Genomic DNA, 14277 nt, shown 5'->3' on the forward strand with positions numbered 1-14277 from the left:
GAGCGGTTAGGATGATCCTAGGAGTACAGAGCCAATTTTACCAGAAACTAGCAAAATGATGATAATATTAGCAAGGGGGTACGATTGCTTTCTGTAAGTACATCATAGATGTAACAGTTCTGCAAAAAGAATGGCTCCCTTTCCCTCATCCGCAATCCAGGGTGTAAAAGCTGGCCGTGAATAATTAACGCTGACAAGAAAGGATTTCTATCCATCAGAACAGTGAGGTTGTAGAAGTTTTTCCAATAAAAAAGTTCTGGTTTTGAACTGGAATTCAGGTTGTCAGTTAGTTATGAAAGGCATTATCTGAGAACAGAGGAATCGACACTGGTTGATTGAGAATTCCTTCCAGATGTGTGTCCCTGTAAGTTGAGCATTTGAGCAGAGCAGCCTTATAGGGACCGATTTGCCTGTAATCATTCTTACCCTCAGTAAGATGAATTGTCTTTGCTATGTAAAATGCAGGAATTCTGGAATAATTCCTCCCACAGTGAAAGTGAAGCAGAGCACTGAGAGGTACACTATCGAGATGTACAGGCTGAAAAAAATATAACCATGAAGAGTGAAGAAGAAGCAAGTTCTCCAAAATGACAGGAATGTTCTTGCAGGAGTTCTGCAGAATTGTGTTGATTACATTGTATTGTCTTGGTTGATCTCTTTAAGTTTCCAGTTTGCTCAGATACTTGCTGAACCTCACAGTGAGCTCTTTGCAGTAAAGATGTTCACTTGTGAGATTCTGGGAAGCAGTCAGCTGGCAGAGCTGACAACAGCAATGTAGCTATTCATCAAAAAAGCATCTGCATTAGGAGAATAAAACATCTCATTTGATTAAAAAATTTTTACTTCACCATTTGCATCCTGGTCTGGACATTCCACAGTGCTTTTACTATAACTTTTTACTCAACAGAAACCTTAAAGGACAGAGAAACGTTTTTTTTCTCAGTATCACTAGAGAGACATAAGTTATTCCTTATGACTTAAGAGATGTGACTTATTTACATCATCAGCTAAGGCAAGCTAAGTAGCTGTGATCCGACACAGAAGTGACACGCTGGTAGAGAGCGCTCCGTTCCTTGGTACTTCAGCAAGGCATCAGCATTATGCCTGAGTGAGACTTCCAAGGGTAAATATATATCCCGACTCTGTCCTCATCCTCTCTTGCATTTCTAAATGCATATTCCTGGATTTTATTCAGGCTTTGGATTATTCACTAAAGATATTCTACCTTATAGGAAAACTTTCTCATTCAGATACACGGTCATTGCGTAACTATACAGCACGAGTTTTGCCAAATGCCTGCTTGGACATCAATGCAGTCTTATATACAATAACTTTAGAACATTCTTATGTTCTGTAGGATTTAGACAGGAATTCAAGTTTACAGAGTTCATCTTAACTTACCTGCTGTCAGTTAATGCAGAGAAAAAAAAAGGAAAAATCTGAGGTATTCTTTTTATTTATTTTTCTTTGTTTTTAGGGTTCTCTTACATTTGCAGAAAATTATCTGAGAGGTAATGGATCATATGGACTGCCCAAATAGCATTACATTTCAACTGAAGAGATGATCTCAAGCCCCTATTTCCTTCACATAGCTTTCTGCAAAGAGGGAGGGCTTAGGATTCCTTTCTATTGAAATGATCTTTTGTGAATCTCCTTCTCATTATTTCAACATTGAACGCATATGTGATAAAAGATTAAGTATCTTGCATAGAAAGTAATGTAATATTATTCATATAACTTTAACATTCAGGTTATCCATAATGTTACTAATTGGACTTCAAAGGTTTTCTTTTCATCTTGCCTTGAGGCAAAGGCTCTAGAAAAGCAGCCAGTTCTCTGAACAGTTCTGCCTGTTGTAGGCAAGAGAAAGAACAGAGGAAAAGAAAAAAATAATTTTGACTTTGATAGATGTGACAATTGGTATAGTTGAGTCATAGTCAAACAGTAGGTGAGGATGTCTCAGTTAAGCACGTTTACCCTCTCCATACGGGTTGGTACTGTGGCACCGCTGAATGCAGATCACCAATCACTGAGAGCATAGTGCGCGTTGCGTGTGGGTGCCATGCTGCCCGAGGACGCTGCTTGGCTTTGGTTGCTCTCCTTTGTGGAAGTGCAGAGGTTGCTATTTTAAAGGCATTTGGAGAACAATTTTTAACTTGTTAAGAAAACATTTTTAAAAAAGCTTGCTTGGAGTCAGGGTGGTTCTTATTTCTTTTTTTTTTTTTTTTTTTTTGGTCAAATAATAAAGACTCATTCAAGTAATGTGGCTTAAAGGCTATGAGCTGCATTCAAACTTTGTAGGTCAGTTTGCTTATTTTACAGTCCCTGTGCTATTGGAGAGTGATTCTAGTAGCTACAGATTTTGCCTTCGTTCCCCACATTTTAATTAATTCCGTGTATTAATAGCACAGACACAAAACCAAGACCCTGCATTTTCAGGCAGTGATGTGCAGATCAAACCCCCTGTAGTTATCTATCATTTGTTGTGATAACAAATGAAAAAAACAAGCGTGGAGGTGGGAGAGCATTTTGGAAACAAGTCAAATGTCGTTCTCCTCACTCCAGGATTTACTACCTTAAAGCAAATGCACAGTATTCAGCTGGCATAGGGAATGATCTCAAGTGCTATGGAAGAAAAAAAATCTTTCACAATAACAAATCACTGAGAAATGAATATTCTTTGTTCAAGAAGGAACCAACTTTAGTAGGAAGATTGCCAGGGAACCAACAGATGACTGTGTAATTAAAGCCATATTTGCTGTGAAATATTCTTACTGGTGCCAACACAATATTTTTTTTCCTTTTTCTGTTTTTGTCTTCCAGGGTGGGATGTATGTCTTTCAGTTATTTGACTCGTATGCAGCTAGTGGCATGTGCCTTCTTTTTGTTGCCATATTTGAATGTGTCTGCATAGGCTGGGTTTATGGTGAGTGTCTGGAAATTGCTGTGGTTTGAATTGCTGTGGAAGTTTTCTGTTTGTATAAAAGCAGTGTGAAGGCCTTGTACCCTTATGGAGTGAGGCCTTCCACATTCCCATGCCCTACCAAAAGGGTGGAATCCCTTCCTTTCCACTCTAAATAAGAGAGACAGTGGAATCAATTATTTTTTCCCCCTTGGTCCTTGTCAGGGCTGACCTCCACCTTCCTTCACCAAGGGAGTCCCCAGCTGCCTGAGAAGGTAGGGATGGCAACAAGTCTGTCTTCCTTCACAGAGCATCTGTGCAGAGCCTGTTCCCTTCTGACACTCACAGATATTCCAGGGAAGTTGGAGTTCATGCCTCATTAGCACAAAATAGACGTAGCATCGTCCCTAGCTTTGCTCTTTCCATCTGTCAGCAAAGTTAAGAGAAAATCCCCACAGTGCTGGGTGCACGGTTACACCCTTGAGCATTTTTGGCTAACAAAGGACTAACAAATTGACTTTGTACAGCAACACATGAACTTCAGATCCCACATGTCCCCAGCTATCTAGGGATTCACACATTGGCTTGTAGCATACATATTGTGTTTAACAGGGCTTGCTCAGACTGTCACTGACCAGAAGCCGTTTCTGTTTGGTAGCTCGCCCACTCCTCTCTGTGCATATTAGTCAGACACAGATGCAGGCAGCAACCTCTGCCACAAGCACGAGGCAGATGCCAGAGAGATGGATATGTCAGGGAAATAGATAGCAGCTTCAGTCTCTGCAGTTCTTTCAGAACCTGTGGTTTTCTCTTGGTTTTAAATACTGACCTATACAACCTCTACATGTACGTCCTACATCTGCTTTTGTTTGGCTTTTTTGGGCAGGCAGCAATCGCTTTTATGATAACATAGAAGATATGATTGGGTACAAACCACTGTCGTTGATTAAATGGTGCTGGATGGTCTTAACTCCAGGTATTTGCGCAGTAAGTACAGAATATCCAAATACCTTGTTTTAGACATAAAGAGGGGTTTCTGTGCATATTTTTAGAATTTTGGTGCTGATGATAATTCACAATGGTTGAGAAAAATGCCTGTTGATTTGTAGCATGTGTTCTAATTAAAAAACACTCTGTAGGATCTGTAAAAATTGTTAAACATTCTGTGAATTGTGAGAAATCTTAGTATATACAATAATAGGAAAAAAAAAAATAAACTCAGGGCCCTAAATGAATATTGGCCAATACAACGGAGGCTTTTTTTCACTGCATTGCTAGTGTACCTTATGTCTACCCAGCGTAACTTAAGGTTCTTCAGACTTGTGCTGGTTTCCTTGCTGCTCCAGCCTCCTATTTCCTTCCCTCTCTTTGGGCAAGTAGACGTTTTTCAAAGAAGACAGGACATTTTCCCTTCTAGCAGAAGTAGTAGAAGAGGCCAAAAGCACGCCTCACATGCACGAAGAAGGGGAAGGGATTTGCCGTACCAGAAGCTGGCAGTACCGGTGCCAACTCTGGCAATCTGCTGTAGCCACTTACCAGGGACAAAATTACAAAAGAAGTGTCACCAGATTGTCCATAAATTTGAGCCACAAGTCCTTGAGTATTAGACGCTAAAGCCTTCCAGCTGTCCAATACGTAAATTAAGCAACTGCAAAACCACAGATGCTGGGACACCTGGAGATCCACGTTCCCTTGAGCTCTGCCAGTTCATTTGCAAACCTGGGAGAATTTCTGACTCATTTTCACTAACTCTGAAATGAACTTAATATCACTTGCTCCTGTACACTCTTTTCACCACTTTGGAGAAAAGTACGTAGTAACTTTTCTATATTTTGTAAATTTAAATGGTCCAAACTGCTTGATTAGGCACCTGTCAAATTTAGACAGATATATTTGAGCTTTTGTGAGGATGAAAGAATTGGCTTGCAGAACTGCAGATACAGACAGTGGATTAAGGCAACTTTGAAAATTTTGGCTCTCCTTTTTCATCATGACAGGTTGGAGAGAACGCAGCTTGTGTTACTTAATCACAGCTGGTTCACGGTAGCAAAACTTAATCTCTCCTGCCCAGGTACTGTTTGCCATCAAAGTGCAGGTTTTATTGTCATTGAGAGGTAAATAGGATTTAAACTTGAAAGGCTGTTCATTTTTGTGGAAGATACTGAGACATGTTATTTAAGCTGTACATAGATATTGCTGGGTTTTTTTTCCTCAGTCTGGAAAGCTTACCTCTACTTTCCATCTTTAGGGAGACTGAACTTGCCTAAACAGTCAATCATTTTCTTGTTATACAGGCAGTGTTTTTTAAAATACTGCTAATATATTTTTGTGCTTATTTCAGGGAATCTTTATCTTTTTCCTGGTGAAATACAAACCTTTGAAATACAACAATGTATATATATACCCTGACTGGGGCTATGGCATCGGGTGGATGATGGCACTCTCTTCCATGATCTGTATCCCTTTGTGGATCTGCATTAAGCTGTGGAAGACAGAAGGCACTTTCCTAGAGGTAAGATATATTTTCAGATTAATGATACTGAAAAAAGAAGTGGGAAGGGAGCGTGAATCCTCACCTGCATGAGATTAAGCACAGTTTAATCAAAAATCAGTGCCATGTACCTGTTCCAGTGGCAGCTTGGGTTAGGCCTTTCAGTCACTGGTGGAAAGAGGCATCCAAATTTTCTCTGTTTTCTTAGAATCATACAAACGCTTAGGTTGGAAAAAACCCTTAAGATCATTGAGTCCAACCATAAACCTAACAGTGCCAACTCCACCACTAAGCTGTGGTCCTAAGCATCACATCCACGTGTCTTTTAAATACGTCAAGGGACAGTGACTCAACCGACTTCCCTGGGCAAAACTTCTGAATTTTTTTTTATTTCCCCCCCCTCCCCCCCTTCACTGACATCAGCCTGTGGTAAACTAACCAACACTGTAGCTTTAAGGTGCTCTGTTCCTGCTTAATTTACAGCTTAAAATGTCTGTAACATCAGCTACATCCCTCAGGAAGGTTTGTACCAGCCATTCATTCAAGTCAGCTGCCTTCTTTCCATGGTAAACCACTTGATTTTCGTAACCAATGTTTGTGTTGCCAGGATTTTCCACCAAGAGCTTCCTAGCAAACACTCACATGTGTCTTCTGGACAGTTTTCCTGGTTATAGTTCTCTAAGTGAGAAATAGAGGCAAAAAGTGTAATTTACTAACATTTGGTATCAGGTTATCTCAGGTCTAGGCTGAGGTTAAGATTATTAACTACAAGACCTTTTCTTTCAAAGAAATATAGTGAAGATGGCTAAAATGGAAAAACGATACTATAAATCTTATTTGGCCATTTGGGATTTCTTATATTCTATAAAAGCCTGGTTCTGTCATCTGGAGTTCCTTAGATACCAGTCACAAAAAGTAGATATCCCAGTATCACATCCTTCTATCTCAATACGTATATGGAGGGGACTCTGTTCAGACCCTGCCATGCTTCCTCAGTCTTTCTGATATTCTCCAGGACAAAGGCAATGTGAAGAACAAGACAGTAGGAATTTCAGTGTCTAGGGTACCTGGGGCTTGTTAGCTTACCTAGCACTTTTGAAAGATCTCTCAGTGTGTACCCACACTTTCAAAACTATTCTGCAATCGGAACCCAAGGCTAAGACATTGAGCATGTCTCAATGTAATAGTTACTGCTTTCCTGAATGGAGAAGCTAACGTGATTCATTGTGCTGGCTGATGGCAGCCCATATTGAAGTGACTCCTTTAAGCTGATCAAATATGGCGTGGAAAGTACCTAGGAGATCTTTACTGCAAGTATATAAACAAAAAATGAATTGTCCACAATATAGTTTTCTTAGCACATCAAAAGAGGAATTTTTCCACAAATCTTAACATTAAGTATTTCCTTAATGTGTCAAACTTACCCCATCTCTACAACTAAACAGACTGTTTATAGAATCTGGTTTTGCATTGCCCTGTAGTCTGAAGCACTGCAGACAGGTTCTTATCTTCTCCATACATGGATGATGAGAGGGGATTTTTTAATTACAGTTGGGAGCTTCTCAGGAAGCCAACTTCCTGCAACATCTCTGCTCTCCAAGCTGTAAGCAGCAACGTTGCTGCTGATGGTATTGCTATGAAAGAGAAAGTTCTCAGCTGAACATGTATATTTTTCTTTTGTCCTTTATTGTCACTTAATACAGTTTGGCAATCTCTTGTTTATTTATATTTTCAGTATATGTTCTTTGACTACACCATGAGAAACAAAACATATCCATATAACAGGTCTTACCAGAGCACTGTGCTGAATTTCTTCATGGAAGGGAGTGTTACTCTGAATCAGCATGAAAAGTCACTTTGTCTTTGCCTTCGCCTTCATTCTGTAGCCTTTGGGCTGGTGTGATTTCTTGTTTTATGGATGTATCTGTAACAGGGAAATGAGAAGCAGGCATCCAAGAGAAGAGGGTTTTACAGTCTATCTTTTTTAAGAAATGTGTGTCTGTGATGAAGAAAAAGATAACGAATTCCGTTTTCTGAAATCTTCTAGAAATTCAGGAAGTTGATTACACCTAGCTCAGATCTGAAAATGAGAGGGAAGCTTGGAGGAAGAGCCTGCATTGCAGCAATAAATGACTGCGATGCCAAACTGAAAGGAGACGGCACCATTTCAACCATTACAGAAAAGGAGACACATTTCTGAAAGAACTATCTTTTCTGGGTTTTGGTTTTGGTTTTTTTTTGTATAAATAAATAAATAAATTCACTTAATTATAGAGGCTGGCTTGTTTTGCACAAGATTTTATTAACAGTTAATTTTAAAGTGAAAATTGTATACTTGTTTAAAAGTGATTTTTTTAAATTACTATGTAAGTAATGATTATGTAAAAGAAAAAGAAATAGTATTATATGGTATGATAGTGATGACTTCTTGTAATGTGATTTCAGTAAATGTTTTTTTTAGAAGTTAAACGGACCTGTATGATGTGCTGTAAAACTTTTCTACTTTGGTTTCTGGCAGGTGTAATGTTGTATAGATATACGCATTCTAATCTGTAAGCATTTCAGACCATTTCAGCTTTTAATGTATGTATATAAAGGGGACCAGAATGTCCTTTTGGTTATATTGGAAGAAATTGTGAGGGGGTGGGGGGTGACTTGTCACTGCTCTTGCATGTTACCCTCTAAATATGTGTTCCACCCAAAGTCCACGGAAAGCGGAGGGAGCCTTTCCAAACGGGGCCAGTGCCCTTGCACCAGGCTGGGCTGTGGTTCTGCCTCTCTCTAGACCAGGGTAGCTGCAGGAATGAGTTTTGCACCTAACGAAGCTCTTCTTTCATGGCAGGTTTTGTGAAGCCGACAGGAAGCACCACCTCAGCTGCTCCTGTCGCCTTCTCTCCACCCTCCGTTTGCTTCAACAGGTCTAAAAATGTGGTGGAATGGGCCCCCTTCCGAGTCACTGTTTTTCTGGAGATTGGATAGAGAATATTCCTTAGGAGCTATGAATTTTGCTGCTCTTGTAAGTTAATGGTCTCTAAGATGATGTGCTCTGCTTCAGGAGACCTCTAAAGCTTTTTAATTTTCTTTAGTGCCTGGGTGGCCAGTACTTCATGTTGGTTGACACTTTCCATCCCCTGAAGTGAAATGTGCCTGTGCTCGTCCAACAGGAGATCGGGGTTACTTTATATGTGTGGAGATATTCTGAGGGGAAAAAGAGCAGGTTTAGAGCTCTGCATACGGGGCTTCTTTATCTGTTTGCCCGTCTGGCTGTCTGTCCATCTACTCATTCCCCTCAAAAGAAATTGAGGATCCTCCAATGACAGCATGTAGCACTGTACATCTTTTCTCTTCTTCAAAGTACTTTCTAAATACTCCCAGCCTAGGCCCTGATTGTTCTACCCTGAATGGTGTCCAGGCTTGCACCAAGGTCAGAATGGGAGTTTATTTGGCGGAAGGCTAGAGTAACTGGTCCTTAATCACAGGATCATGGAAAACCAGGTTGGAAGGGACCTCAACGATCACCTGGACCAACCTTTCTTGCCAAAAGCAGGGTCTAGGCAAGATGGCCCAGCACCCTGTCCAGCTGAATCTTAAAAGTGTCCAGTGCTGGGGAATCCACCGCTTCCCTGGGGAGGTTAATCTCTACAAGAGTTCCAAGGGGTAATTTCCATATGGTGCAGATGAAGGAATTAAGACAGTGATGTTGTGACTTCTCTGCTTTGCCGAAGGAGAAGTGTTGGGTTTGTGATATCAGGTCTTTTTATTCAGTTATCAGTTATATGAACTGACTTCCTCCAGTTTAAAACATATTTTGTATGTGAATCCAACTGATGGATGGTTGTTAACATGAGGTATGCAAACTCTAGTCCCAGTATCAAAATCTCTAGACTATTTATTGTTTAGTTGGTTTTTTTTCTGGACTTTTTTTTTTCTTGTCCTGTTTTTTGTTTAATGGTTGTATGAGAAACATATGGGGCAATACTGTACTATGCTGCACAGTATTTGATGGGGAGAGACAAGCAACAGCCTAAGACAGCTCAGAGGAAATGTCATAAAATCTGCTGTCTTCTCTGAAGTTCAAAATCACTGAAGGTCAGATACCAGCATCTGTAGTTTTTAGAAACTGCTGACCTTCTACAGAGGAAAACATTTCACTAGGAGTCACTAAGTATGTCTTGATATTACATGGAACTGTACATGTAGTCAGCATTTCTTTGAGATTTTAGTTACCTTTTAAAATAACATTATCATAGAATCACTTTGTCTCAAGTGACATCATTAAATCTAAGAGATCTGTTTAATTTTACTTCACGTTATTTGTATTTTTCATGTGGTAAGGTGGAAGTCTAAGAGTGAACTTCTCTACCACAATTCTGCTTCACATATTTTAAGTCCAGCTTGCCTTTGCACGTCTCCACAGTTAGGTGCTCAGGAAAGGCCATTTTGAAGGCCTCTGCTTTTGTGAAGGTACAGAACCATATTCTTCTGAATTCTGGCCTCCCTCAGAGGGAGTCTCCACCTTGGCATCCATTACTGGAGTTACCAGTGAAAATCCCAGTCCCACTGGACCAGACTTCTGGAAGAGAAAAGCTCCCAGAATTTAAACCACAAACTGAGTTCTATAACTACAGAAAATACAATAAAGCAACTGAAAGCTAAACATTGACATTGAAAAAATACCCACTCCAACACCTTAACATTTTTGGAAGTTCTAATGAGTCTCAAATATTTCTAAGCCTGTGTCCCTTTCTGGTCTTTCTCTCCAGCCACAAGAGTTGCAGAACTAAGGCCCCAGAGGCACATGTGGGCCTTGGGATGGATTATGTTCCTTCCCAGAGTAAACATCAACACTTTTTCCTATCAGTGAGGGATGTGCAACTGTAGATCCACTGTTAGGTTACACTTGGCCTTGATTCCAGTGAAGTTACCCTCAGCAATCAGGACTCCTCAGGAAGGTTGATGTAGAAAGTGCCAAGAGGCGGAACCCACGCCACTCAGCTGCCCATCTGCTAGACCCAGAGTGAAAATCCCAGACAAGCCGAGATTGCCCCTTGAATCACACCACACACTGCTGGAGCAGAAAAAATTGACCTGTACATTTTAGCTTGTCAGTGTATGTGAACTGTTGTACTCATCCAAATATCTCCACAGGAACTATGTCCTTTGTAGGGAACATGCTTCCTGTTCTGCTGCTACGAACCATTTCACCCTGAGCTTTATACACATACATGGGGTTTGGCATGGTCTAAAGTATTGCTATACAGTACTATACCGTGTTACTAACGTGCTGTGTTTGTAAATGTGTGCGGTTAATATCTGACTTGTTTAACACTTTACTGATTTTTAAAAAAAAATATTTTTCTTTTGTGGTGGGAGGGCTGTGGGAGGGTAAATTTCCTAATAGTATTTGTGGTTTTCTTTTTGTTTTATTTTTTTTTAAACAATATGAACGGGGAAAAATGTAAAAAACCAACTATATTGTGATGATTTTTTTTTATGCAGTAGAAAAAATATTGCCCTTTTCTGAAATATCTGCAGTATTATTAAAAATAATACAATAAAAATGAACCACCACTAAGGTTTATGTAACATTTTACACAAGGAAAGATTCTGTTTGTTTTTGAAGGGAAAAAGATTTCTTCTACTTGTTTTCAAAAATTAAAGGAAATGGGCAAAACCCATTCTGTGTAGTTTAGTTTATATCAGTGTATTTTATATAACCCTCACCTAACAAATCAAATATTCACAACTACCCTGTTAGGGCAGATGTATGTCCCTTGATTTTAAATGGGGAACTTGGAAACAAGAGAAGATTTAGCAACTTCTTTCAGCTCATCCAGTAGAACTGTGGCTGAAACAAACTGGAGTTTCCTCATCTCCCAACTTAGCGTCACTGTTATTTCCTATAAATCCATGTTGCCGTGGAAAAGTGCAGACCTGCCGCCACTCTCCTCCCCTGCCCCATCCCTCCCCACCGCTGGCTGTGTCCTGCCGTGGCCTGTTCTGTGTCACTGGCAGTGGCAGGAGAGCCACCTCAGGGACCGAGCTGCCCGTACCTGCACCCAACAGAACCACTGGGTTACTCCCCAGTAACTCCAGCTTAGTGCCTGCCCATCCAAACGCTGGTGCTGAAGGGGACACCGCAGCAAGGTGAGTTCCACCCGCCAGCTGCTCTCTACGTTATGCTGGATTAAAATAACCTGCTAACCATGGCCTGGGACACACGCCAATGCTGTCCCTTTGATCACCTTTTGTGCTATGATTTTATGCCTTTATACTCTTCTTTCTTATGTCATTGGTACGGGAAGGAACGCTTGCTTTAGTACATGACACACTGATGAACAATTCCCATATCCTACCCTGAGGCATCATCCTATTATAGGATGACACACCGGAAATGAAGCTCGTTTCTTAAAGGCTGTTTCTCATCCTGATTAATGAATCATGGTGACAATAAGGAAAATGTCTATGGATTTTGACAAAGCCTTTCCCTTCCTCTCTGACTGTACCAACTGCTCTACCCAGCAGCAAAGATACCACAGGAATGACGTGCGCCCGTTTCTCAGGGTTGATGTCCTTGCACCCGCAGCAGCAGCTCCTGGATCCAGCCAGGCAGCGCTACAAGGCTCTTGGCCCCATCTTGCAACTAAATATCTCTGAATACTTGTAAACACTTGGTGATTAGGGGAAAATTGCTGCTTCCCTTCTCCCCTACCATTTTTTTTTTAAAGGGACAGGATTTACTTGTTATGAACTCTGATCCCAAAGAGAAGAAAACCCCTTTTTTAAAGAAGCCTTCCTAAGCAAAGACTCGGTTTGCTTAATTTTAGTCAAGAACAACAGAATGAAGAAATCACTGAACAGCTGACTGAATCCTTAGAATGGAAATATTTAATTGGGAAATCTCTGTAGGTGTCACTACTCTCTATTCCCATAGTGTATATATCACAGCTGCATAGTGAGGATTTACTGATGTTAAAAATAATCTGAAACCAGTCATCTGTAAATACCAAGTACAGTCTCTACGGCTGTCTGCGTGGAAAGATCTGAAGGGAGGATTCTGGGAAAATTTTCCATTTCTTTGACCAGCTTCTTATTTGCAGTGCTCCGCGTTGATCTTCAGCTTGGCTGAGGTCTCTATTTGCTCCTGATCTTGGTGGGTGGTGTGGGAACAGAATTTTGGTTCCTTTATATGTTGAATGAGAAACATTGACTAAAGATATTTGGAATAGGGGTGTGAATGTAAGAATCTGTTAAAAAAGCCCCACTATTAACATGAACATGGTGAAAATCTTTTTTAAAAGGTGAAACCATAGCAATGCAAAAAGCTGTCTCATGAAAAGCTCTGCCACCCTAAAAATCGGTTCTTTAGCTATAAAAATAGTTGCATCTCATCATATTTTGTTCATTCATTATCAAATATTATTAGTTGTATTGTTCATACCACATCGTGCGTTTATTTCTGAGGTATATTTGTGAACTTATTCTACTGTGTGAACTTATTTCATGGAGATGGGAGAATTCATCTTGGGAAGAGCTAAATGGAGCAAATTCCCAGGAGCCACCAAGGCATTGTGTCTAATCCTGAGCCTGACACAGAAAAGCACTGGCAATGTAATTTGACTATCAATCACTGTCATCTCGGGAGCATGTGGGGCTCCTGGCAGCTGCAAGCACAGCTGTAACTCAGGTCTATTGTCCTTGTGACCAGCTCGTGTATCGCTGAAGTCTATTAATGGCATTTTTAGGGCTTGAAAACTGGATGGTAGTAATATAAATCTGAATATTCTAAATGACACTGGCTCATTAAGCAGTGCTTTCTACAATAATATCTAATTTTTGAGAGTTCACTTGGCAAAAGAAAAGACATTTGCAATGGTACAAGTGTTACAGCTTTACAAATGCAAGCAGCATTTTCCCATTTAGCACAAAGAGAGAGGAAAACACTCGACAGATGTATTTAATTGCTCCTTCTAGTCCATGTACTTTATTTCTTTCAAATGCCTGAGGGAAGACTTTGCCTTTATATGAGGGCGAGGCAAACAGAATATTGCCAGGCACAGAGATCAGGCCCTGAACAGATCCAGATGGGCCAGTATATTCCATAGCAAGATAAGGAAGGCCAAGAGTTTTTTATCCATTTACCTGCTTCCACTGACAGCAATATATGATGAACAAGATCTCTGTTGTATATGTTAGTCTGGCACTCCTAGAATTTCTGCATTTAAGACCCACCTTCTTCCTGGTCAAATTTTTCTGTTTACTTATGGGTTTTTTTAACAGTTTTGTACTTTGTAGATTTTGAAACTTTCAGGAAAAGGTTTGGACTTTTCCAAGGCACATGAAAATTTGACCAGTGGTTATGTTGCATATGGGATATTTATTTAATTAAAAAAATAAACAAACCAACCAACCCCTAAAAAATACACTACAAAGAAAAAAAAAAAAGGTGTCAGAAAATTTTGAAATTTTTTCTTAAATTGTTCTATAAACAAACCAACCAACCCCCAAAAAATACACTACAAAGAAAAAAAAAAAGGTGTCAGAGAATTTTGAAATTTTTTCTTAAATTGTTCTAAATGGTCTGCAGTATATAGCAGTGTACAGTGGTACTCTTCTTTTTGTATTTCATTGTAATTTTTTGTAATTGTTTTCCTTCACATTCAATATTTTAAAAACGAGCACTTTGAGAGGCACCTCAGTGGACTCGCTCTCCTCTCCTCTCTTGTCTCTTCTTTCTTTTCCTCTGTGTATTGGGTTTATAGTCCCACAGCACCCTCCCAGTGCTGAGTGTTCCCCTGGCAGCCAGCAGGGGGTGTGTAATGCAGCTTGGGAGGGGGCGGAGCCGGGACAGCTGAGCCTGATTGGCTGGTCCCGACCACGTGAC

At 40.2% G+C, this 14277-nt stretch overlaps 1 protein-coding gene across 1 annotated transcript in view; it reads left to right on the forward strand.

Moving 5' to 3' along the window:
* LOC104467067 (sodium- and chloride-dependent GABA transporter 3) overlaps positions 1–7998 on the forward strand; it is a gene marked incomplete at its 5' end in the record, with an annotated part of 19282 nt that extends 11284 nt beyond the window's left edge. The window contains 4 exons of the mRNA XM_010080691.1: positions 2824–2926; positions 3789–3889; positions 5244–5414; positions 7441–7998. Coding sequence (XP_010078993.1) covers positions 2824–2926; positions 3789–3889; positions 5244–5414; positions 7441–7593 — 528 coding nt within the window. The remainder of the gene's footprint in view (positions 1–2823; positions 2927–3788; positions 3890–5243; positions 5415–7440) is intronic.
* Positions 7999–14277: the final 6279 nt, after the last annotated feature.

This window comes from Pterocles gutturalis, unplaced genomic scaffold (genome assembly GCF_000699245.1).
Source record: "Pterocles gutturalis isolate BGI_N339 unplaced genomic scaffold, ASM69924v1 scaffold29814, whole genome shotgun sequence".
NCBI lineage: Eukaryota > Metazoa > Chordata > Aves > Pterocliformes > Pteroclidae > Pterocles > Pterocles gutturalis.